The following is a 25,196-nucleotide window of genomic DNA, read 5'->3' as shown; positions in this document are numbered from 1 at the left end:
TTGGGGAAATGTATTTGATAAAACCCAACACCAAGAATAGACATTTGAAAGGCAATTTAAAATAAATAAAGAATAGTGAACAACAGGCTGAATAAGTGTACGTTATATGAGGCATAAATAACCAACTGAGAACGTGCCTGGTATGTTAACGTAACATATTATGGTAAGAGTCATTCAAATAACTATAACATATAGAACATGCTATGTTTACCAAACAATCTGTCACTCCTAATCGCTAAATCCCATGAAATCTTATACGTCTAGTCCAGGGGTCGGCAACCTTTACCAGTCAAAGAGCCATTTTGACCAGTTTCACAAATTAAAGAAAACAATGGGAGCCACAAAAATTTTTGAAATTTAAAATGAAATAACACTGCATACAGTTTTTTTTTAGCTTTGTGCTATGTATAAACCAAGGGTCTCAGTCACACGGCCCAGACCTTAATATGAAAATTGAATGTTAGTGCGGCCCGCGGGTTTTATATGAATGCCGCTTGACAGCGTCATACTTGTCAACCCTCCCGACTTTTCCGGCATTTCAGGGCAACTATTCTCGCGAACATGCCGTGATGGTACAGCATTCAGCATACCACTACAACCAGAGTGCCTGCCCAGCCACACGTTGTTTAGGGCTTCTGCCTACTCACGTTAGTGACAGCAAGGCATACTTGGTCAACAACCACACAGGTTACACTGACGGTGGCGGTATAAAAAACTTTAACACTCTTACTAATAATGCGCCACACTGTGAAGCCACACCAAACAAGAATGACAAACACATTTCGGGAGAACATCGGCACCGTAACACAACATAAACACAACAGAACAAATACCCAGAATCCCATGCAGCCCTAACTCTTCCGGGCTACATTATACAACCCCGCTACCAAACCCCGCCCACCTCAACTGACGCAGAGAGGGGGGGGGGGGGGGGGGGGGGGGGGGGTTTGGTGGTAGCAGGGGTGTATAATGTAACCCGTAAGAGTCAGGGCTGCATGGGATTCTGGGTATTTGTTATGTTGTGTTTATGTTGTGTTATGGTGCAGATGTTCTCCCGAAATGTGTTTGTCATTCTTGTTTGTTTTGGTTCAAAGTGTGGCGCATTATTAGTAAGAGTGTTAAAGTCGTTTTATATGGCCACCGTCAGTGTAACCTGTGTGGCTGTTGACCAAGTATGCCTTGCTGTCACTTGCGTGTGCAAGTAGAAGATGCATACAACAAAAGGCTGGGCTGGCCCGCTGTTTGTACAGATTGTAGAGGGCGCTAAATGCTGTACCATCATGGCACGCCCTTATTATTATTGTTAGGGTGAAAATCGGAGAATATTAATCCCGGGAGGTTTCTGCGAGAAGCACTGAAATCCGGAAGTCTCCCGGGAAAATCGGGTGGGTCGGCAAGTATGCAGCTGAGCCGCATCAGAGTGATCAAAGAGCCGCATGCGGCTCCGGAGCCGCGGATTGCCGATCCCTGGTCTAGTCTCTTACGTGAATGAGCTAAATAATATTATTTGATATTTTACGGTAATGTGTTAATAATTTCACACATAAGTCGCTCCTGAGTATAAATCGCACAAACTATGAAAAAAACTGTGACTTATAGTCCGAAAAATACGGTATCTATGTTCTTATGTTTTTATGTGTTATGAATTTGCACTAAATTAGTTTTGCTTACAATTTCGTTGTACAATGTACAATGACAATAAAGATATATTCTATTCTATTCTATCAGACATCATAAACAGTACAATAAAACCCACAGGCTGAAATATACAAAAAAAATGGGAGACCCACATACAACATACAACATTCACCATCAGTGAAACATAACACAAAACATGCAAATGTAGCTTTTTAACAGTGTCTATTTTAGATTTTTTTTTAAATAACTTGGTCTAAAGATCTCAGTGTGCATAAGTACTTTTTGAGCACATTCAACAATACCACGATAACGATAAATGTGATCATTTTGGCCACGATATCCGCATATGATGTATGGAACCTACTGGATGACAGCATCCCAGCAGTAGCCGGATGCTGCAGCTGCTCGCCCCCCTCGGTGATGGCTGCTGGCATGGTGGAGTTGGGGGTAGAGGTGTGGGCAAACTGGGCCTGGGCCTGAGGGAAAATCAAAAAAGTGAAAATTTTGTCAACTTTTCATGTTATGCTTTGTGCTATGCTACGTCCAATGACTATTTTTAACAACACAGTTTTTCGGAACATATATGAAAAATACATACCGCAGGCTATTAAGTAGCACTCATTGTGTTGAATGACATGCCAAACATTCAAAATCTACCTGTGAAGCCCCCTATGGGTTGCGTAAGTGCTACAGTTTTAAGCCGATAAACGATATTACTGTCAGAATTATTTAGAGATCAAATCAAGCACTATTGTAATCATAATATATAATAATAATAATGCAAGTACAATCCTTTCCTTTCTTCTTATTCTCTGGTTGTGTTTATTTATGCACATAGGTGAACATCCATCCATCTATTTTCTACCGCGTGTCCCTCTTGGGGTTGTATGGGTGCTGGAGCCTATCTCACCTGAAGAATTTGGAGGTAAACCTCCTTTTTCATTGTCCCATTTAAAGCACCAGTTCCATTGGCAGCTAAACAGGCCCAGAGCATAATACTACCACCACCATGCTTGACGGTTAGGGATGATGCTCGTAACCGGTTTTCCCGGTTGTTCGATAAGAAAAGAACCGAGTCCTCGGACTCGAATCCCTTTTTGAGAACCGGTACCCGTTATCGAGACCACTATAGTAAAGAAAAATCAGAATCAGAATCAGAATCAGCTTTATTGTCATTACGCAGGGTAACGAGATTGAGGCCATTCCATACAGTGCGATGTGTGCATGCTAGAAAAACAATGTGTAAATATATAAAAATATAAAAAATATAGAAGTGCAATGAATATAGTGTGAAATGAATATATACATGAAAAAAACAGGGTGGTTGGTGGAATGGGTTATTGCACCGAAGAGAAGGCAGTTATGAGGGACAATGGGGCAGTCCGTTCAGGATGGTTATGGCCCTGGGGAAGAAGCTGTTCTTTAGCCTGTTTGTTTTGGTTTTAATGCACCTGTAGCGCTTCCCAGAGGGCAGCAGGTGGAACAGGTCAGAGCCAGGGTGGGTGCTGTCCTTGATGATGGCACTGGCTCTGTTGAGGCAGCGGGAGGTGTAGATGTCCGTCAGAGAGGGGAGAGGGCGGCCGATGATCTTCTGAGCCGTCTTGATCACTCTTTGCAGCCTCTCCCTGTCTGCTGCAGTGCAGCTGCCGTACCATACTGTGATACAGTAGGTCAGCAGGCTCTCGATGGACGAGCGGTAGAAGGTCAGCAGCAGGTCAGGCTTCAGGTTGTACTTCCCGAGGACTCTCAGGAAGTGTAGCCGCTGCTGAGCCTTCTTGATGATTGATGTGGTGTTGACTGTCCAGGAAAAGTCATTAGAGATGTGGACTCCAAGGTACCTGAAGGTGTGGACCCTCTCTACACGCTCGCCGTTGATGTAGAGGGGGGCAGGCTGCTCCTCCTGAAGTCGACGATGATCTCTCTGGTCTTGCTGGTGTTGAGAGCGAGGTTGTTCTCCGAAAACCAGGCCGTCAGCTTCAGGACCTCTTCCCTGTAGACAGCCTCGTCACCCCTGGAGATGAGCCCGACCACTGTGGTATCGTCAGCGAACTTGACGGTAAGGTTGTCACTGTGGGCCGGACTGCAGTCATGGGTGTAGAGGCAGTAGAGGAGGGGGCTCAGCACACAGCCCTGTGGGGAGCCGATGCTCAGCGTGCGGGAGGATGAGAGGTGCGGGCCAAGTCTCACATTCTGGGGTCGGTCCGTTAGGAAGTCCCTTATCCAGGCGTTTGTGAGAGGGGGGAGGCCAAGAGTGTCCAGTTTATTGCAGAGTCTGTCCGGGATTATTGTATTGAAGGCAGAGCTATAATCCACAGAGAGCATCCGGACGTAGCTCTGCTGCTGCTCCAGGTGGTTCAGAGCAGAGTGGAGAGCAACAGCGATGGCGTCCTCTGTGGACCTGTTCGCCCGGTATGCGAACTGGTGGGGGTCAAAGAGTTGGTTCTTTATTCGAATCCCTGAGAACGAATCCCTTCCCACAGGAAATGCCCTGTGGGACGCAATGTTATGCCCACTTGATTGTAGACTCTTACTGACACCTTGCGGCGATATGAAAATACTACGCGTCATTAGTTTGGGCACTTCCGGGTTGGCGAGTCAGTTCAGTTCATGAGACAATTGAGAAGTAGACAAGTTGTGTTAGCTCCTACAAGCCTTGGAAAAGGTAAGTATGTAAGTAAACTGTTTAACTTGTTTATATAACTCAATATTAAGGTGGAAAGTGTTTCAATTTGATAGTAAGATGTCTATTGAAAAACGATTTTTGTGCACTGTTCAAATGGATGTTTTGAGGACTTAAAATGGCTGCCAGTTGTGTATTTCCACCATCGAAATAGTTTCAACACTCAGATGTATTTGTTTGACGATAGTACTGTATATTTGTGTGAAGCTAATATTTACATATTGTGTATTACATTTTAGTATGTTAATTGAATCACATAGCTTATACATTTGTCATTGTGTATATTTCAGTTTAAAAAAATAAAAAAAAACAGTCCAGTGCAAGACAAAAGTAAAGATAGGAAAAGACAAAGCAAGATCAACAACAATAAAGAGCCTAAATGGATTAATCTGCTTTGGATTGTTTGTTAGCTGTCTGCCAAGTTGTATAACCTCAACACGTATAGTGAGGGCAGAACATGCAATATGCAATTGTTGCCAGGCTTCGCTCTCATGTAAGGGAAGAAGAATTGTTGATTGATGACTGTGGTGTTCTTAGTGTCATAGTGTGTGTAGTTAGTATGTTCCAATAGCAGCAGAAGTGCACTTTTTGGAGAGCTGTATTATTTTCAGTTTTGTGCCCAAGGGACTGATTTTATTTAACACTATATTATTATTTATACACCTATAGTGATCACAGAGACAGGTTGTTTTTATGTTACTGTATATATTTGTTTTTCTGAAAAATCCCACTTAATATACTTTGGGTAACAACAGTCAATATTTTTTTTTTTTTTTTTTTTTTTTTTTAGGGGGTTAACAGTCAATATGTATTTATTTTATTTTATTTTTTTCTTATAAAATAAAAGTGAGCTTTTGTTAAACCAAATATTGTGTTTTTTTCCATATACAACAACCTATCTGGAATTGATAAGAGAATCGATAAGGAATCGGTTCGATAAGAGGATTCGATAATGGGCTTCGAACTCGATAATTTCTTATCAAACATCATCTCTATTGACGGTAGGCGTGGTGTTCCTGGGATTAAAGGCCTCACCTTTAATCCTCCAAACATATTGCTGGGTATTGTGGCCAAACAGCTCAATTTTTGTTTCAGGACAACCTCAAATCATCAGCCCGGAGGTTGGGTCTTGGGCGCAGTTGGGTGTTCCAACAGGACAATGACCCCAAACACACGTCAAAAGTGGTAAAGGAATGGCTAACTAAATAAGGCTAAAATTAAGGTTTTATAATGGCCTTTACCAAAGTCCTGACTTAAACTTAAACGTGTGGACAATGCTGAAGAAACAAGTCCATGTCAGAAAACCAACAAATTTAGCTGAACCGCACCAATTTTGTCAAGAGGAGTGGTGAAAAATTCAACCAAAAGCTTGTGGATGGCTACCAAAAGCGCCTTATTGCAGTGAAACTTGCCAAGGGACATGTAACCAAATATTAACATTGCTGTATGTATACTTTTGACTCGGCAGTTTTCAGTAGACCCATAATAAATTCATGAACGAACCAAACTTCATGAATGTTTTTTGTGACCAACAAGTATGTGTCCTAATTACCCTATCACAAAAAAATAAGAGTTGTAAAAATTATTGGAAACTCAAGAAAGCCATGACATTATGTTCTTTACAAGTGTATGTAAATTTTGATTGCGACTGTATGTACATACCGGTAAACATTTATGAAATATTTCTGTGTAAATAACTCATTTCACAATATACAGTACAGGCCAAAAGTTTGGACACACCCTCTCCTCATTCATTGGGTTTTCTTCATTTTCATGACTATTTACATTGTAGATTGCCACTGAAGGCATCAAAACTATGAATGAACACATGTGGAGTTATGTACTTAACAAAAAAAGGTGACATAACGGACAACATGTTTTGTACTGTAGTTTCTTCAAAATAGCCACCCTTTTCTCTGATTACTGTTTTGCACACTTTTGGCATTCTCTCAATGAGCTTCAAGAGATAGTCACCTGAAAGGGTTTTCACTTTACAGGTGTCATAGTTTTGATGCCTTCAGTGACAATCTACAAAGTAAATAGTCATGAAATTAAAAAAAACGCTTTAAAATGAGAAAGTGTGTCTAAACTTTTGGCTTGTACTGTATATATGTGCAGTGCGGTGCGGCTAATACATGGGAAAAAATAAGTTCTTCTAAACTTTTATGGGTGCGGCTCATATACCGCCGTGCTCTATAGTCCGGAAAGTACGGTACATTTATGGGAAAACACTGATACTACACTCTTGAGTGCTTTAATAATTGTAAGAACATTGATTGTTATGCATCAATACGTTTGGAGTAAATTAGCATTAATTTAAAAGGGTAATATTATGAATTTTTTTCTATATGTTAAAACTTCCTTGTGGTCTATATAACATTTAATAGTAGTAGATATCCGTTGACATAACTAATGCAAAATACACCACTAAAGTCTAAAATTCCAAAAAGGTCATTTAGAGCAAGTTTGAAAGAAGGCAATATTGGTTTATAAATATCTCCACCATGCCTCTATGGTTTGATTTCACATTTTTAGTACTTATTGAGATCCCAAATACACAAGAACAGGCGCCGACCAGGTTTGTTTTGCATAATAAGACCCTTTAAAAAACATACACTTACAGTACAGGCCAAAAGTTTGAACACACCTCATTTACCATGAATTGATTAAAGGGGAACATTATCACAATTTCAGAAGGGTTAAAACCATTAAAAATCAGTTCCCAGTGGCTTATTTTATTTTTCGAAGTTTTTTTCAAAATTTTACCCATCACGCAATATCCCTAAAAAAAGCTTCAAAGTGCCTGATTTTAACCATCGTTATATACATGTTCCTGTTACGTCACATAGTGAAGCCGACACAAACAAACATGGCGCATAGAACAGCAAGCTATAGCGACATTAGCTCGGATTCAGACTCGGATTTCAGCGGCTTAAGCGATTCAACAGATTACGCATGTATTGAAACGGATGGTTGTAGTGTGGAGGCAGGTAGCGAAAATGAAATTGAAGAAGAAACTGAAGCTATTGAGCCATATCGGTTTGAACCGTCTGCAAGCGAAACCGACGAAAACGACACGACAGCCAGCGACACGGGAGAAAGCGAGGACGAATTCGGCGATCGCCTTCTAACCAACGATTGGTATGTGTTTGTTTGGCATTAAAGGAAACTAACAACTATGAACTAGGTTTACAGCATATGAAATACATTTGGCAACAACATGCACTTTGAGAGTGCAGACAGCCCAATTTTCATCAATTAATATATTCTGTAGACATACCCTCGTCCGCGCTCTTTTCCTGAAAGCTGATCTGTCCAGTTTTGGAGTTGATGTCAGCAGGCCAGGGAAGCTAGGGTCGATATTCTTCTCTTGATCATCTTCGGTGGCATAAGGGACGGTAGAAGCGGTGTGAGCCAAGACATCCAGGGGGTTTAGCTCGCTCGTCTGCGGGAACAAACTGCCGCCATTGCTTGTCGTGCTACCGAGGTCCTTTGTCCCTGAATTGCTCACACACTCCGGCAGATTCAATGGGGGTCTGGCGGCAGATTTCTTTGACTTTATCGTTGGAAATGCATCTGCTTTGAGTGTCGCAGGATATCCACACATTCTTGCCATCTCTGTCGTAGCATAGCTTTCGTCGGTAAAGTGTGCGGAACAAACGTCCAATTTCTTGCCACTTTCGCATCTTTGGGCCACTGGTGCAACTTGAATCCGTCCCTGTTCGTGTTGTTACACCCTCCGACAACACACCGACGAGGCATGATGTCTCCAAGGTACGGAAAACAGTCGAAAAAACGGAAAATAACAGAGCTGATTTGACTCGGTGTTTGAGAAAATGGCGGATTGCTTCCCGACGTTGTGACGTCATCGCTCCGAGAGCGAATATTAGAAAGACGTTTAATTCGCCAATATTCACCCATTTAGAGTTGGGAAATCGGTTAAAAAAATATATGGTCTTTTTTCTGCAACATCAAGGTATATATTGACACTTACATAGGTCTGGTGATAATGTTCCCCTTTAACGTGGACCCCGACTTAAACAAGTTGAAAAACTTATTTGGGTGTTACCATTTAGTGGTCAATTGTACGGAATATGTACCGTACTGTGCAATCTACTAATAAAAGTTTCAATCAATCACAACACAACTGATGGCCCCAACTCCATTGATAAAGCAAGAAAATCCACTAATCAACCCTGATAAGGCACACCTGTGAAGTAAAAAACCCTTTCAGGTGACTACCCCTTGAAGCTCATGGAGAGAATGCCAAGAGTGTGCAAAGCAGTAATCAGAGCAAAGGGTGGCTATTTTGAAGAAACTAGAATATAAAACATGTTTTCAGTTATTTCACCTTTTTTTGTTACATAACTCCACATGTGTTCATTCATAGTTTTCATGCCTTCAGTGACAATTTACAATGTAAATATTCTCGAAAATAAAGAACAGGCATTGAATGAAGTGTGTCCTAACTTTTGGCCTGTACTGTGTATATTTGGGGTTCAGAAATGTCCCTCCTCTCAAAACTCTCAAAAAATGTAATATATATTGGTTTCGCTTTTACCAAATACAATCTTTTCAACAAGTTCAGACTCGACCATAGACAAGGAAATGAAAAAAAAAAAAACAATACCAGCGTTCAAATTGAATGCAATAATCAGAATGTACAAACCCTGTTTCCATATGAGTTGGGAAATTGTGTTAGATGTAAATATAAACGTAATACAATGATTTGCAAATCCTTTTCAACCCATATTCAATTGAATGCACTACAAAGACAACATATTTGATGTTCAAACTCATAAACTTTATTTTTTTTTGCAAATAATAATTAACATAGAATTTCATGGCTGCAACACGTGCCAAAGTAGTTGGGAAAGGGCATGTTCACCACTGTGTTACATGGCCTTTCCTTTTAATAACACTCAGTAAACGTTTGGGAACTGAGGAGACACATTTTTTAAGCTTCTCAGGTGGAATTCTTTCCCATCCTTGCTTGATGTACAGCTTAAGTTGTTCAACAGTCCGGGGGTCTCCGTTGTGGTATTTTAGGCTTCATAATGCGCCACACATTTTCAATGGAAGACAGGTCTGGACTACAGGCAGGCCAGTCTAGCACCCGCACTCTTTTACTATGAAGCCACGTTGATGTAACACGTGGCTTGGCAATGTCTTGCTGAAATAAGCAGGGGCGTCCATGGTAACATGTGTTGCTCCAAAACCTGTATGTACCTTTCAGCATTAATGGCGCCTTCACAGATGTGTAAGTTACCCATGTCTTGGGCACTAATACACCCCCATACCATCACAGATGCTGGCTTTTCAACTCTGCGCCTATAACAATCCGGATGGTTCTTTTCCTCTTTGGTCCGGAGGACACGACGTCCACAGTTTCCAAAAACAATTTGAAATGTGGACTCGTCAGACCACAGAACACTTTTCCACTTTGTATCAGTCCATCTTAGATGAGCTCAGGCCCAGCGAAGCCGACGGCGTTTCTGGGTGTTGTTGATAAACGGTTTTTGCCTTGCATAAGAGAGTTTTAACTTGCACTTACAGATGTAGCGACCAACTGTAGTTACTGAAAGTGGGTTTCTGAAGTGCTCCTGAGCCCATGTGGTGATATCCTTTACACACTGATGTCGCTTGTTGATGCAGTACAGCCTGAGGGGTGGAAGGTCACGAGCTTAGCTGCTTACGTGCAGTGATTTCTCCAGATTCTCTGAACCCTTTCATGATATTACGGACCGTAGATGGTGAAATCCCTAAATTCCTTGCAATAGCTGGTTGAGAAAGGTTTTTCTTAAACGGTTCAACAATTTGCTCACTCATTTGTTGACAAAGTGGTGACCCTCGCCCCATCCTTGTTTGTGAATGACTGAGCATTTCATGGAATCTACTTTTATACCCAATCATGGCACCCACCTGTTCCCAATTTGCCTGTTCACCTGTGGGATGTTCCAAATAAGTGTTTGATGAGCATTCCTCAACTTTATCAGTATTTATTGCCACCTTTGTTATGTTTGTTGTCTTCTCCCTGCCTTCTCTATTGGTTTTTTCAGTTTCTTCCACAGTCTTTTGTCCCCAACGAGGCACACCTGCTGCTAATCACTTCCTGGTAGCATTTAAGCGTGTCTCCACCAGCTGGTCCCCGCCGGTTATTGTTCCTGAACTCCGCTCTGACATGTGCTACCTTGATTCTGCTTCCCTGGTATGTTGCCTTCGCATATTTCTGTAATATTGACCTCGTTGTGTTTTTGTTTTCCTAGCCACCTTGTTTTGAGAGGACTAGTTTTTGCCACGCTGTGTGCGTCCTGACCTTTGCTCCGCCAACCTCTGAAAGAGACTACTTTTGTTATATTTGCCATGGTGTGCACTTTTGCCCCATCACCCTTAGTTACCATTTTGGACTTATTAAATATTTTCATTTTGTTATCGCGTCCCTTGCCTCCATTCTCTGCATCCCAGGGTCCACCCTTGAACTCTATCCTAACAACCTTTCCCAACTTCTTTGTCACGTGTTGCTGGCATCAAATTCTAAAGTTAATGATTATTTGCAAAAAAAAAATGTTTATCAGTTTGAACATCAAATAGGTTGTCTTTGTAGCATATTCAACTGAATATGGGTTGAAAATGATTTTCAAATCATTGTATTCCGTTTATATTTACATCTAACACAATTTCCCAACTCATATGGAAACAGGGTTTGTAATACTTCTACAGCTTTTGTTGTTATTTTAATGTGCGAAAATTATTACTAGCGTAAAGCACTGAGTGAAGTCCCACATTCGCTACGTGCATGAGTGAAATGTGCATGGACATAAAGAGACGGGCGTTGTCGGGAAGCTTGAGTCAACAAGAGGATCTATTGGGAGAAAAAAACAAAACACTTAGTGTGCTTTAACCTCGTGTTGGCACCACATTATTCACATTAGCGCCGCATTGCGAGCCGCTGCCCGTGACATTGACCCTTCTGCTGGAGACAACTCATCGTTGGGAGACGGTTCTGCACGGCTTTATTGTCGTTGGAAAATTTTCAGCACACTTTCTCTTCAAAGCACTTCTTACCCTCATCACCTTGTCCACCTTCATGTCCTCCAGAGACGGGTACAGAGACATCCTGTAGCGGGGAGAGGACAGAAGGAACAGGATGTCACAAGTGACGTACAAATCTCATAACCACATGCTGCCTCGGTGTCTACAGGAGAGGTTCAAACCCAGAGAGAATCCCTATGACCTCAGAGGTTCAGCTGTCTTCCAGAAAGCTAAGATAAGAACAAGCTTAAAAAGTAGATGTGTTTCTGTCAGGGGGGTTCAACTGTGGAACAGCTTGGATGATCCCTTAAAATGTTCCAGTTCCATTCACACATTTAAAAAACACTTTAAGACCAATGTCTTGAAAAAATATATCACTCTTGAATCAACGCAGTAGTTAATACTATGATCAATGTTAATTAAAATACTAAATATGGGATATAAATAATAATGGAAGTATAATTGTTTGTATATAGTATATAAATTGGTACAAAGGTTTAACACGCGTACAAGGATATTTCACATGCCTTTACTGTGTTTATAATTGAACAGTGTTCATATTGTGTATAATGTGTATTTATAATATGTTGTACAAAAGACATTTCATAATTTTCGGAAGTTCATCTTGTACTTGACATTGTTTATAGGGTTAGGCGCTATAAGTGTTCAACTTCAGCCTAAACCCTTTCGGTCTGCAACATTTTTATTTTCAATCTATGAATGTACAACTGTTTGTTTATTTTGTTGACCATTGACCGAAGAATAATTAAAAAAAATTAAAAAAAATAAAACATTATCACACCATAAATACAATGCCCGCCAAAAATATTAAGTAATGTTAATAGATTTTATTTATTACGCAACTTTCATTTAAATAAAACTAAGTGCTGCAGTACAAATCAATATTTAAAACAGTAAGAGCTTAGCCATTAAAACAGATAAAACATTAAGATTAAAACACTATCAGTAAAGCATAAGAAACACAGAATATGCAATTGAGTGGGTTTTCTATTGGGTGTCTATTTATTTTAAGTATTAAAAAATCATGTCAAAATACTTCAGTGTGTTTATAATTTTGAGCACATTCAAATATACCACAATAATAATGTTAATGTGATATTAAATTCTCAACCCTAAATTTGACATACATTAATGCAATTCACAAAGAAAATACTTATGAATATAAAACTAATATAAAAAAAATAATAATCCATGTGGAAAAAAAGTCAAATTATTGTTTCCTTATCATACATGAAGTGCTTAATAGCATGAATGGAAAAAGTGATGTTATAAGAGTGCACGTCAAAGTCCACATTACATAAATGTTACAAGATAATCGTGAGTGGATATAAATGAGGTGAGATTTACATAATGGGCGTGGCCACATCTGAAAACATTGGTCGTGTGTTAGCTTAGCAGCATCTACGTGTGTCACTCATGGAGAAGTAGAAAGCCAGCAGGAACAAAAAAACAAGAAGATGTCTGTGTGCAGAGAAGCGGAAGTGAAAGTCAGCTGGCTGGCTGACAGGAAAACAACAGTACAGGTTGAGACATGCTGGAAATGGAAGTGTACATGAGCACTTCTTCATGCATGCAAATTGTGTGTTTTATTTCGTCATACAAAGCCCAAAAGCAGTGAAGTTGGCACGGTGTGTAAATGGTAAATAAAGACAGAATACAATGATTTGCAAATCCTTTTCAAACTATATTCAATTGAATAGACTGCAAAGACAAGATATTTAATGTCCCAACTAGGGCTGGGCAATATGGCCTTTTTTTGTTGATATATATCTCGATACAACAACACATTGCGAAAAAGTTATCACAGGGGCATTTTTACCACTGTGTTACATGGCCTTTCCTTTTAACAACACTCCGTAAACGTTTGGGAACTGAGGAGACACGTTTTTGAAGCTTTTCAGGTGGAATTCTTTCCCATTCTTGTTTGATGTACAGCTTGAGTTGTTCAACAGTCCGGGGTCTCTGTTGTGGTATTTTAGGCTTCATAGACCGCCACACATTTTCAATGGGAGACAGGTCTGGACTACAGGCAGGCCAGTCTCGTACCCGCACTCTTTTACTACGAAGCCACGCTGTTGTAACACGTGCAGAATGTGGCTTGGCATTGTCTTGCTGAAATAAGCAGGGGCGTCCATGAAATACACCTTGCTTGGATGGCAACATATGTTGCTCCAAAACCTGTATGTACCTTTCAGCATTAATAGATATGTAAGTTACCCATGCCTTGGCCACCAATACAGTGATTTTCAACCACTGTGTGCCGTGATATATTGCCTGGTGTGCCGTGGGAAATTATGCAACTTCACCTAATTGGTCCAAAAAATATTTTTTGCAAATCAATAATCATAATAATGTGCCGTTGTCTAGTGACTGTGCTGTGTAGAGCTCGGCAGGGTAGCCATGTAATACTCCATATCAGTAGGTGGCAGCAGGTAGTTCATTGCTTTGTAGAAGTCGGAACGAGTCGAGGATGGTTTGTCGTGATCCCAATAGGCAGAGCACAGTGGGAGACAGCGTGCAGGTAAAAAGGTATGTAACGCTTAAATCAAAAATCAACAAAAGGCAAGTCCCGCTAGGAAAAGGTACTGAAGCATAGGGGTGGCTATGTAAAACAAAAGTAAAACTGAACTGGCTACAAAGCCAACAAAAACAGAATGCTGGACGACAGCAAAAACTTACAGCGCGTGGAGCAAAGACGGGGTCCACAAAGCACATCCCGTACATGACATGACAATCAACAATGTCCCCTCAAAGAAGGATAGCGTACGCACAACTTAAATAGTCTTGATTGCGAAAACAAAGCAGGGGCGGGCAATAGCGCTCAAAGGAAGGTGTGAAGCTGCGAGAGGAGAACACCAACAAAACAGGAAGGGTCACCAAAATAACAGCGCAAAACAGGAACTAAAGCAATACACACAGGAAACAACAACAAACTCAAAATAAGGCAACCTGGTGGAGTTCAATTTTTTAACCTTTTCTGCTGGTGGTGTGCCTCCGTATTTTTTTTATGAAAAAAAATGTGCCTTGGCTCAAAAAAGGTTGAAAAACACTGCACTAATACACCCCCATACTATCACAGATGCAGGCTTTTGAACTTTGCGCCTAGAACAATCCGGATGGTTCTTTTCCTTTTTGGTCCGGCGGACCAAACTGTTGGACAATTTGCTCACGCATTTGTTGACAAAGTGGTGACCCTCGCCCCAATCCTTGTTTGTGAATGACTGAGCATTCCATGGAAGCTGCTTTTATACCCAATCATGGCACCCACCTGTTCCCAATTAGCCTGTTCACCTGTGGGATGTTCCAAATAAGTGTTTGATGAGCATTCCGCAACTGTCTCAGTCTTTATTGCCACTTGTGCCAGCTTTTTTAAACACCTTGCTGGCATCAAATTCCAAATGAGCTAATATTTTCAAAAAATAACAACATTTACTAGTTTGAACGTTAAGTATCTTGTCTTTGCAGTCTATTCAATTGAATATAGGTTGAAAAGGATTCACAAATCATTGTATTCTGTTTTTATTTACCATTTACACAATGTGCCGACTTCACTGGTTTTAGGTTTTGTACAGTGTTTCGTCCATAAGATGAACTGATGCCCCTCCACATCCCACACCCCGGATTGTAAATAATGTAAATACAAACCCCGTTTCCATATGAGTTGGGAAATTGTGTTAGATGTAAATATAAACGGAATACAATGATTTGCAAATCATTTTCAACCCATATTCAGTTGAATATGCTACAAAGACAACATATTTGATGTTCAAACTGATAAACATTTTTTCTTTTTTGCAAATAATCATTAACTTTAGAATTTGACGCCAGCAACAAGTGACAAAGAAGTTGGGAAAGGTGGCAATAAATACTGATAAAGTTAAGGAATGCTCATCAAACACTTATTTGGAACATCCCACAGGTGAACAGGCAAATTGGGAACAGGTGGGTGCCATGATTGGGTATAAAAGTAGATTCCATGAAATGCTCAGTCATTCACAAACAAGGATGGGGCGAGGGTCACCACTTTGTCAACAAATGCGTGAGCAAATTGTTGAACAGTTTAAGAAAAACCTTTCTCAACCAGCCATTGCAAGGAATTTAGGGATTTCACCATCTACGGTCCGTAATATCATCAAAGGGTTCAGAGAATCTGGAGAAATCACTGCACGTAAGCAGCTAAGCCTGTCAGCTTCAATCCCTCAGGCTGTACTGCATCAACAAGCGACATCGGTGTGGAAAGGATATCACCACATGGGCTCAGGAACACTTCAGAAACCCACTGTCAGTAACTACAGTTGGTCGCTACATCTTTAAGTGCAAGTCAAAACTCTCCTATGCAAGGCAAAAACCGTTTATCAACAACACCCAGAAACGCCGTCAGTTTCGCTGGGCCTGAGCTCATCTAAGATGGACTGATACAAATTAGAAAAGTGTTCTGTGGTCTGACGAGTCCACATTTCAAATTGTTTTTGGAAACTGTGGACGTCGTGTCCTCCGGACCAAAGAGGAAAAGAACCATCCGGATTGTTATAGGCGCAAAGTTGAAAAGCCAGCATCTGTGATGGTATGGGGGTGTATTAGTGGTAACTTACACATCTGTGAAGGCGCCATTAATGCTGAAAGGTACACACAGGTTTTGGAGCAACATAGGTTGCCATCCAAGCAACGTTACCATGGACGACCCTGCTTATTTCAGCAAGACAATGCCAACCCACGTGTTACATCAATGTGGCTTCATAGTAAAAGAGTGCGGGTACTAGACTGGCCTGCCTGTAGTCCAGACCTGTCTCCCATTGAACATGTGTGGCGCATTATGAAGCCTAAAATACCACAACGGAGACCCCCGGACTGTTGAACAACTTAAGCTGTACATCAAGCAAGAATGGGAAAGAATTCCACCTGAGAAGCTTAAAAAATGTGTCTCCTCAGTTCCCAAACGTTTACTGAGTGTTGTTAAAAGGAAAGGCCATGTAACACAGTGGTGAACATGCCCTTTCCCAACTACTTTGGCACGTGTTGCAGCCATGACACTCTAAGTTAATTATTATTTGCAAAAAAAAAATTAAGTTTATGAGTTTGAACATCAAATATCTTGTCTTTGTAGTGCATTCAATTGAATATGGGTTGAAAAGGATTTGCAAATCATTGTATTCCGTTTATATTTACATCTAACACAATTTCCCAACTCATATGGAAACGGGGTTTGTAATTCAATGTATATACTCTGATGATTATCTTGTGTGATGACTGTATTACGGTAGTATATATCTGTATCATGAATCAATTTAAGTGGACCACGACTTAAACAAGTTGAAAAACTTATTTGGGTGTTACCATTTAGTGGGCAATTGTACGGAATATGTACTTCACTGAGTAATCTACTAATACAAGTTTCAATCAATCAATCAAAGTTAGAATAATACACAATGTTGGATATAGAGAACATACAAACACTTTATTTATTAAATGCAGGATATTGGAATTCAATGATTTGGTTGGTGCATTTGCAAAAGCACACTATAACCTGCTAGCCAAGAATGTACAACAATTCTTCTCAAATATAACCTTACAGAAAAATCTAACTTAAAACATTCGTATGCACGTACAACACTTAAAACCTTCAGCATATCAGTATATGGAATTCAATTATGGAATGGATTGAGTAAAGAAATCCAACACCATATTAATATGATCCAGTTTACGAAGCTGTTCAAACTAAAAGTGTTTACAAAGTACAAAGAAGAAGAATTATGATAAAACGTCGTGAATTTATTGAATTGTATTTAGAACACATTGAAAATATGTTTAAAATATTTGATATATCATATTGATACTGTAGACATGGTCAAAATACATTTCAACCAATCAAAATGCTACTTTAGCTAAACAGGTCAGTCAACGTTTCCTCCCATGCAAAGTCTCATGAGACTTCAGCAAATCCAATGGGACTTTTCAGCTCAGTGAGCATCAAAGGTTGTTTTTTTATTTGAACACCGGCCATGCAAAAGACTGATGATAACCACAGAAAAAAGCATATTTTATTTTTTTACATATAAAATACTTATAAATACACTTACTACATACTGCGCAACACTATCCATTGCACTTGGAAAACATCGCTCGGTGAATGTATTGTTCCGCAAACACCTTCCTTACCTCTCTACAAATGGCAAGTAGTTTTACTTGTAGTAGTCGTCTTGTATTACAGTTAAGAATGATAATACATTACTTTGTTTTAGTTCTATTTATTGGTATATGACAGTGATTCACTTATTTTTACACTTGACAGCTGAGAATGTTAAATAAAAACAATGCCCACACAGTTAATACAGGTTTTATAGGGACAGTTTGACCCCGGAGCAGATTATTTATGTATATTATCTCCTATGAGACAATATGTACCAAAATGAGGGAGCTGCAGCACCCCCTGTCACCCCGAGAGGGACAAACGGTAGAAAATGGATGGATGGATGAGGGAAATATAGAAAATATAGACTGTATTTATATTATTCACATGTGAATAATGCTGTACAATAGACTGTATTTATATTATTCACATGTTATTAATGCTGTATAATAGACTGTATTTATATTATTCACATGTGAATAACGCTGTATAATAGACTGTATTTATATCATTCACATGTGAATAATGCTGTATAATAGACTGTATTTATATTATTCACATGTGAATAACGCTGTATAATAGACTGTATTTATATCATTCACATGTGAATAATGCTGTATAATGGACTGTATTTATGTTATTCACATGTGAATAACGCTGTATAATAGACTGTATTTATATAATTCACATGTGAATAATGCTGTACAATAGACTGTATTTATATTATTCACATGTTAATAATGCTGTATAATAGACTGTATTTATATTATTCACATGTGAATAATGCTGTATAATAGACTGTATTTATATCATTCACGTGAATAATGCTGTACAATAGACTGTATTTATATTATTCACATGTGAATAATGCTGTATAATAGACTGTATTTATATTATTCACATGTGAATAATGCTGTATAATAGACTGTATTTATATCATTCACATGTGAATAATACTGTATAATAGACTGTATTTATATCATTCACATGTGAATAATGCTGTATAATAGACTGTATTTATATAATTCACATGTGAATAATGCTGTATAATAGACTGTATTTATATAATTCACATGTGAATAATGCTGTATAATAGACTGTATTTATATTATACACATGTGAATAATGCTGTATAATAGACTGTATTTATATTATTCACATGTGAATAATGCTGTATAATAGACTGTATTTATATTATTCACGTGAATAACGCTGTATAATAGACTGTATTTATATAATTCACATGTGAATAATGCTGTACAATAGACTGTATTTATATTATTCACATGTTAATAATTCTGTATAATAGACTGTATTTAAATCATTCACATGTGAATAATGCTGTATAATAGACTGTATTTATATTATTCACATGTAAAAAAATACCTACGGTAAGTGTTTATTGTCTATTGTGAGCGAACTGTGGTGCTGAATTTCCCCCAGGGATCAATAAAGTACTTTCAATTCTATTCTATTCTAAAACATGCATTTATAGTAACTATAGATCATAGAACATATACTTGTGTGTCTTCTTGGTGTTACAAAAGCATAAAGAGGCACAGATGATAATAAAAACATTAAAAAAAGGGAAGCGTTGCGAACAAGTCCTCATTATCATAACGTCACAATCACAAGATGTGTCTCACACACACACACACACACACACACACACACACACACACACACACACACACACACACACACACACACACACACACACACACACACACACACACACACACACACACACACAAGTTTGGACTGGAGGAATAAAGAAAGTTAAGTTATTTAGAGAAGTCAGTGTGTTGCTTTTATAGTAGTACAGATGTAGTACCAACACACACATCGCCGTGTAAATATCTACAAACCCCGTTTCCATATGAGTTGGGAAATTGTGTTAGATGTAAATATAAACGGAATACAATGATTTGCAAATCATTTTCAACCCATATTCAGTTGAATGCACTACAAAGACAACATATTTGATGTTCAAACTCATAAACTTTTTTTTTTTGGCAAATAATAATTAACTTAGAATTTCATGGCTGCAACACGTGCCAAAGTAGTTGGGAAAGGGCATGTTCACCACTGTGTTACATGGCTTTTCCTTTTAACAACACTCAGTAAACGTTTGGGAACTGAGGAGACACATTTTTTAAGCTTCTCAGGTGGAATTCTTTCCCATTCTTGCTTGATGTACAGCTTAAGTTGTTCAACAGTCCGGGGGTCTCCGTTGTGCTATTTTAGGCTTCATAATCCGCCACACATTTTCAATGGGAGACAGGTCTGGACTACAGGCAGGCCAGTCTAGTACCCTCACTCTTTTACTATGAAGCCACGTTGATGTAACACGTGGCTTGGCATTGTCTTGCTGAAATAAGCAGGGGCGTCCATGGTAACGTTGCTTGGATGGCAACATATGTTGCTCCAAAACCTGTATGTACCTTTCAGCATTAATGGCGCCTTCACAGATGTGTAAGTTACCCATGTCTTGGGCACTAATACACCCCCATACCATCACAGATGCTGGCTTTTCAACTTTGCGCCTATAACAATCCGGATGGTTCTTTTCCTCTTTGGTCCGGAGGACACGACGTCCACAGTTTCCAAAAACAATTTGAAATGTGGACTCGTCAGACCACAGAACACTTTTCCACTTTGTATCAGTCCATCTTAGATGAGCTCAGGCCCAGCGAAGCCGACGGCGTTTCTGGGTGTTGTTGATAAACGGTTTTCGCCTTGCATAGGAGAGTTTTAACTTGCACTTACAGATGTAGTGACCAACTGTAGTTACTGACAGTGGGTTTCTGAAGTGTTCCTGAGCCCATGTGGTGATATCCTTTACACACTGATGTCTAAAATGTATGAGTTTGAACATCAAATACATTGTCTTTGTAGTGTATTCAATTGAATATGGGTTGAAAAGGATTTGCAAATCATTGTATTCCGTTTATATTTACATCTAACACAATTTCCCAACTCATATGGAAACGGGGTTTGTATATCGTTCTATAATATTGTTGCTGATTGGCAAGACGACTGGGAGGTGGTGTACGGTTTAAGACCTTTTGACATATTGTGTAAACAAACCTGCTCAGATTTATGTCAACATTTGTCACGCTATAAAAAGTGCCTTGAGTGGTCTCTACAAGAAGTGCATCATTGTGACCACAAAGACATCATCAGTGCAACATCTCACACTCCAGACAGCACAGTAGTTGTGTTGGCCGACACAAAGGGCCCTGTCTGAAGACAACATACTGTTTACTTTGCACTTCAACGTATGAATCACTCGCTCCCGTTAAAACCGCCCTATGCACACTAGCGATACATAGATGAAGTATTTTACCAACCATGACATCATCACTTACTGGTAAACGAGCTCCAATCTTATTTAGAGTTGTTTGCTGTTTTCTTGTGTGTAGTGTTTTAGTTCTTGTCTTGCGCTCCTATTTTGGTGGCTTTTCCTCTTTTGTTGGTATTCTTCTGTAGCAGTTTCATGTCTTCCTTGAACGCTATTCTCCACACCTGCTTTGTTTTAGCAATCAAGGCTATTTAAGTTGTGCAGACGCTATCCTTCTTTGTGGTGACATTGTTGATTGTCATGTCATGTTCGGCTGTACATTGTGGACGCCGTCTTTGCTCCACAGTAAGTCTTTGCTGTCGTCCAGCATTCTGTTTTTGTTTACTTTGCAGCCAGTTCAGTTTTAGTTTCGTTTTGCATAGCCATCCCTAAGCTTCAATGCCTTTTCTTAGCGACACTCACCTTTTGTTTATTTTTGGTTTAAGTGTTATAGACCTTTTTACCTGCACACTGCCTCCCGCATATTGCGATCACGACAAACCATGTTCCCGACATCTACAAAGCAATTGGCTGCCTGCTGCCACCTACTGATATGGAAGAGTATTACACGGCCACTCTGCTGAGCTCTAGACAGCACTGACACTAAACAACGGCACATTTGCAGACTATAATTACTGGTTTGCAAAAAATATTTTTAACCCAATTAGGTGAAATGACATCATCTCCCACGGCACACAGTGGTTGACTGTGGTGGTTTTAATGATCACTTACTTGTTTAAAAAAAGTTAAAGTACCAATGATTGTGTGGTGTGTTCACCCATGCCCTTGTTCACCCCCTGGGAGGTTAGGGGAGCAGTGAGCAGCAGCCACGCTCGGGAATAATTTTTTTGTTTGGCGATTTAACCCCCAATTCCAACCCTTGGTGCTGAGTGAGGGAGGTAACGGGTCCCATTTTTATAGCCTTTGGTATGACTCGGCCGGGGGGTTTGAACTCACGACTAGAGATGTCCGATAACATGGGACTGCCGATATTATCGGCCGATAAATGCTTTAAAATGTAATATCGGAAATTATCGGTATCGGTTTCAAAAAATAAAATGTATGACTTTTTAAAACGCAGCTGTGTACACGGACGTAGGGAGAAGTACAGAGCGCTAACAAACCTTAAAGGCACTGCCTTTGCGTGCCGGCCCAATCACATAATATCTACGGCTTTTCACACACACAAGTGAATGCAAGGCAGACTTGGTCAACAGCCATACAGGTCACACTGAGGGTGGCCGTATAAACAACTTTAACACTGTTACAAATATGTGCCACACTGTGAACCCACACCAATCAAGAATGACAAACACATTTCGGGAGAACATCCGCACCATAACACAACAGAACAAATACCCAGAAGCCCTTGCAGCACTAACTCTTCCGGGACACTATAATATACACCCCCACTTAACCCCGCCCACCTAAACCTCCTCATGCTCTCTCAGGGAGAGCATGTCCCAAATTAAAAGCTGCTGTTTTGAGGCATGTTAAGAAAAATAATGCACTTTGTGACTTCAATAATAAATATGGCAGTGCCATGTTGGCAATTCTTTCCCATAACTTGAGTTTATTTATTTTGGAAAACCTTGTTACATTGTTTAATGCATCCAGCGGGGCATCACAACAAAATTAGGCATAATAATGTGTTAATTCCACGACTGTATATATCGGTATCAGTTGATATCGGAATCGGTAATTAAGAGTTGGACAATATCGGCAAAAAAGCCATTATCGGACATCTCTACTCACGACCTACCTATCTCAGGGCGGACACTCTAACCACAAGTCAACTCTTCATTTACGAGAGATTGCTCATTTCGGCAGATCAACTTTCTTTTGTGCATGCAAGTGACGTCGGGGCCACATCGGGGCCTGTGTGCGTTTATATTGGAGTCTGATTAAAGATCACATTCGGTTTGCAGAGTAAACAGTCAGCTGGAAAAAAAATCCGATTTGGTCCACTTTGGCCTGCAGTATCAACGCAGTCTTCTGTGGTTGTCATCATCCATCCATTTTCTACCGCTTGTCCCTTTTGGGGTGGCGGGGGGTGCTGGAGCCTATCTCAGCTGCATTCGGGCAGAAGGCGGTGTACACCCTGGACAAGTCGCCACCTCATCGCAGACAACATTCACAAACTAGGGACCATTTATTGTTGCCAATCAATCATATTTATTTTTAAAGTTCCACCTTTGTTTAGTGTGAGTAAAAGAAAAGGAAAGAGGATGAATGTCGTTGTGCTTCTTGGCAGCAGTTTGAACAAGTGAGGAGGAAAATAAAATACAAGTAACGACTTGGAAATGTTGGCATTTAGCACGATTTTACACGCTTCTTAGAGACAGACGTTACTGGGAAAATAAGTTGTGATAATTATTATAATTAATAATATAAATCCTTTTTCTGGTCGTTTTTGAATCTTGAAGTATGTTGAAAGGTGTTAAATAATGCTGGAAAAGATTGTCAAAGAATGAAATGTTAAAGGCTGTCGGAAAATGTTTAAAAAAGAACAGAAAATTAAAAGAATGTTAGGAAATGGTAAAACAGTTATAGAAAATATTTTTTTAAATGACAGAAAATATACAAGAATGTTCTGGAATGTTAAAGACTTGAGGAAAATACTTTAGAAATGACAGAAAATGTAAATACATGCAAGGAAATGTTAGACTGTTAGAAACATTTTGTTTTGTTTTACCGTAATCAGAAAATATAAAAGAATGTTAAAGACTGTTAAAAATGTTTTTTAAAAATAACACAACATTTAAAAAATATTAGGAAATAGTAAAACTTTTGTAGAAAATATCTAAAAACTGACAGAAAGTTTAAGAGAATGTTAGAAAATGTTAAATACTGCTATAGAACTTTTTTTTTCAAATTACAAGAATGTTAGGAAATGTTCAAGACTGTTAATGAAATATTTTAAAAGAGACAAACTATAAAAGAATGTTAGGAAATGTTAGAGACTGTTAGACATTGTAAAAATGACAGAAAATATAAGAGAATGTTAGGAAATGTTCAAGACTGTTATGGAACATTATATTTCTTTATGTAAAAATAAATTAAGGAAATGTTAAAGACTGTTAATAAAATATTTAAAAAGTGACAGAAAATATAAGAGAATGCTAGGAAATGTTCAACATTGTTATGGAACATTTTATTCCTTTTTTTTTTTTAATGACAGAAAGTATTAAAGAATGTTAGGAAATGTTCAAGACTGTTAATGAAATATTTTAAAAGTGACATAAATTATAAAAGAATGTTGGGAAATGTTAGAGACTGTTAGAAAATGTAAAAATGACAGAAAATATAAGAGAATGTTAGGAAATGTTCAAGGCTGTTATGGAACATTATATTTCTTTATTTAAAAATGACAGAAAATATAAAATAAATTAAGGATATGTTAAAGACTGTTAATAAAATATTTTAAAAGTGACAGAAAATATAAGAGAATGTTAGGAAATGTTCAACACTGTTATGGAACATTTTATTCTTTTTTTTTTTAAATGACAGAAAGTATTAAAGAATGTTAGGAAATGTTCAAGACTGTTAATGAAATATTTTAAAAGTGACAAACTATAAAAGAATGTTGGGAAATGTTAGAGACTGTTAGAAAATGTAAAAATTACAGAAAAAACAAGAGAATGTTAGGAAATGTTCAACACTGTTATGGAACATTTTATTCTTCTTTTTTTTTAAATGACATAAAGTATTAAAGAATGTTAGGAAATGTTCAAGACTGTTAATGAAATATTTTAAAAGTGACATAAACTATAAAAGAATGTTGAGAAATGTTAGAGACTGTTAGAAAATGTAAAAATGACAGAAAATATAAGAGAATGTTAGGAAATGTTCAAGACTGTTATGGAACATTATATTTCTTTATTTAAAAATGACAGAAAATATAAAATAAATTAAGGATATGTTAAAGACTGTTAATAAAATATTTAAAAAGTGACAGAAAATATAAGAGAATGTTAGGAAATGTTCAACACTGTTATGGAACATTTTATTCTTTTTTTTTTTTTAATGACAGAAAGTTTTAAAGAACGTTAGGAAATGTTCAAGACTGGTAATGAAATATTTTAAAAGTGATATAAACTATAAAAGAATGTTGGGAAATGTTAGAGACTGTTAGAAAATGTAAAAATGACAGAAAATATAAGAGAATGTTAGGAAATGTTCAACACTGTTATGGAACATTTTATTCCTTTTTTTTTTTTAATGACAGAAAGTATTAAAGAATGTTAGGAAATGTTCAAGACTGTTAATTAAATATTTTAAAAGTGACATAAACTATAAAAGAATGTTGGGAAATGTAAAAATGACAGAAAAAATAAGAGAATGTTAGGAAATGT

At 38.5% G+C, this 25,196-nt stretch overlaps 1 protein-coding gene across 1 annotated transcript in view; it reads right to left on the bottom strand.

Moving 5' to 3' along the window:
- The window catches only part of sdcbp2 (syndecan binding protein (syntenin) 2), a 67,931-nt gene that overhangs the window by 35,777 nt on the left and 6,958 nt on the right, over nucleotides 1-25,196 (bottom strand). Inside the window, exons 2-3 of the mRNA XM_061924895.1 lie at nucleotides 11,384-11,435; nucleotides 2,003-2,114 (exon numbers count right to left, since the gene is read on the bottom strand). Of these exons, the coding sequence (XP_061780879.1) occupies nucleotides 2,003-2,114; nucleotides 11,384-11,434 (163 nt within the window). The 5' untranslated portion in view covers nucleotide 11,435. The remainder of the gene's footprint in view (nucleotides 1-2,002; nucleotides 2,115-11,383; nucleotides 11,436-25,196) is intronic.

The sequence above is a fragment of the Nerophis lumbriciformis genome, linkage group LG01, assembly GCF_033978685.3.
Source record: "Nerophis lumbriciformis linkage group LG01, RoL_Nlum_v2.1, whole genome shotgun sequence".
NCBI classification, from domain to species: domain Eukaryota; kingdom Metazoa; phylum Chordata; class Actinopteri; order Syngnathiformes; family Syngnathidae; genus Nerophis; species Nerophis lumbriciformis.
Note: the sequence above shows the minus strand (reverse complement) of the source record. Positions and strands in the feature narration are given on the sequence as shown.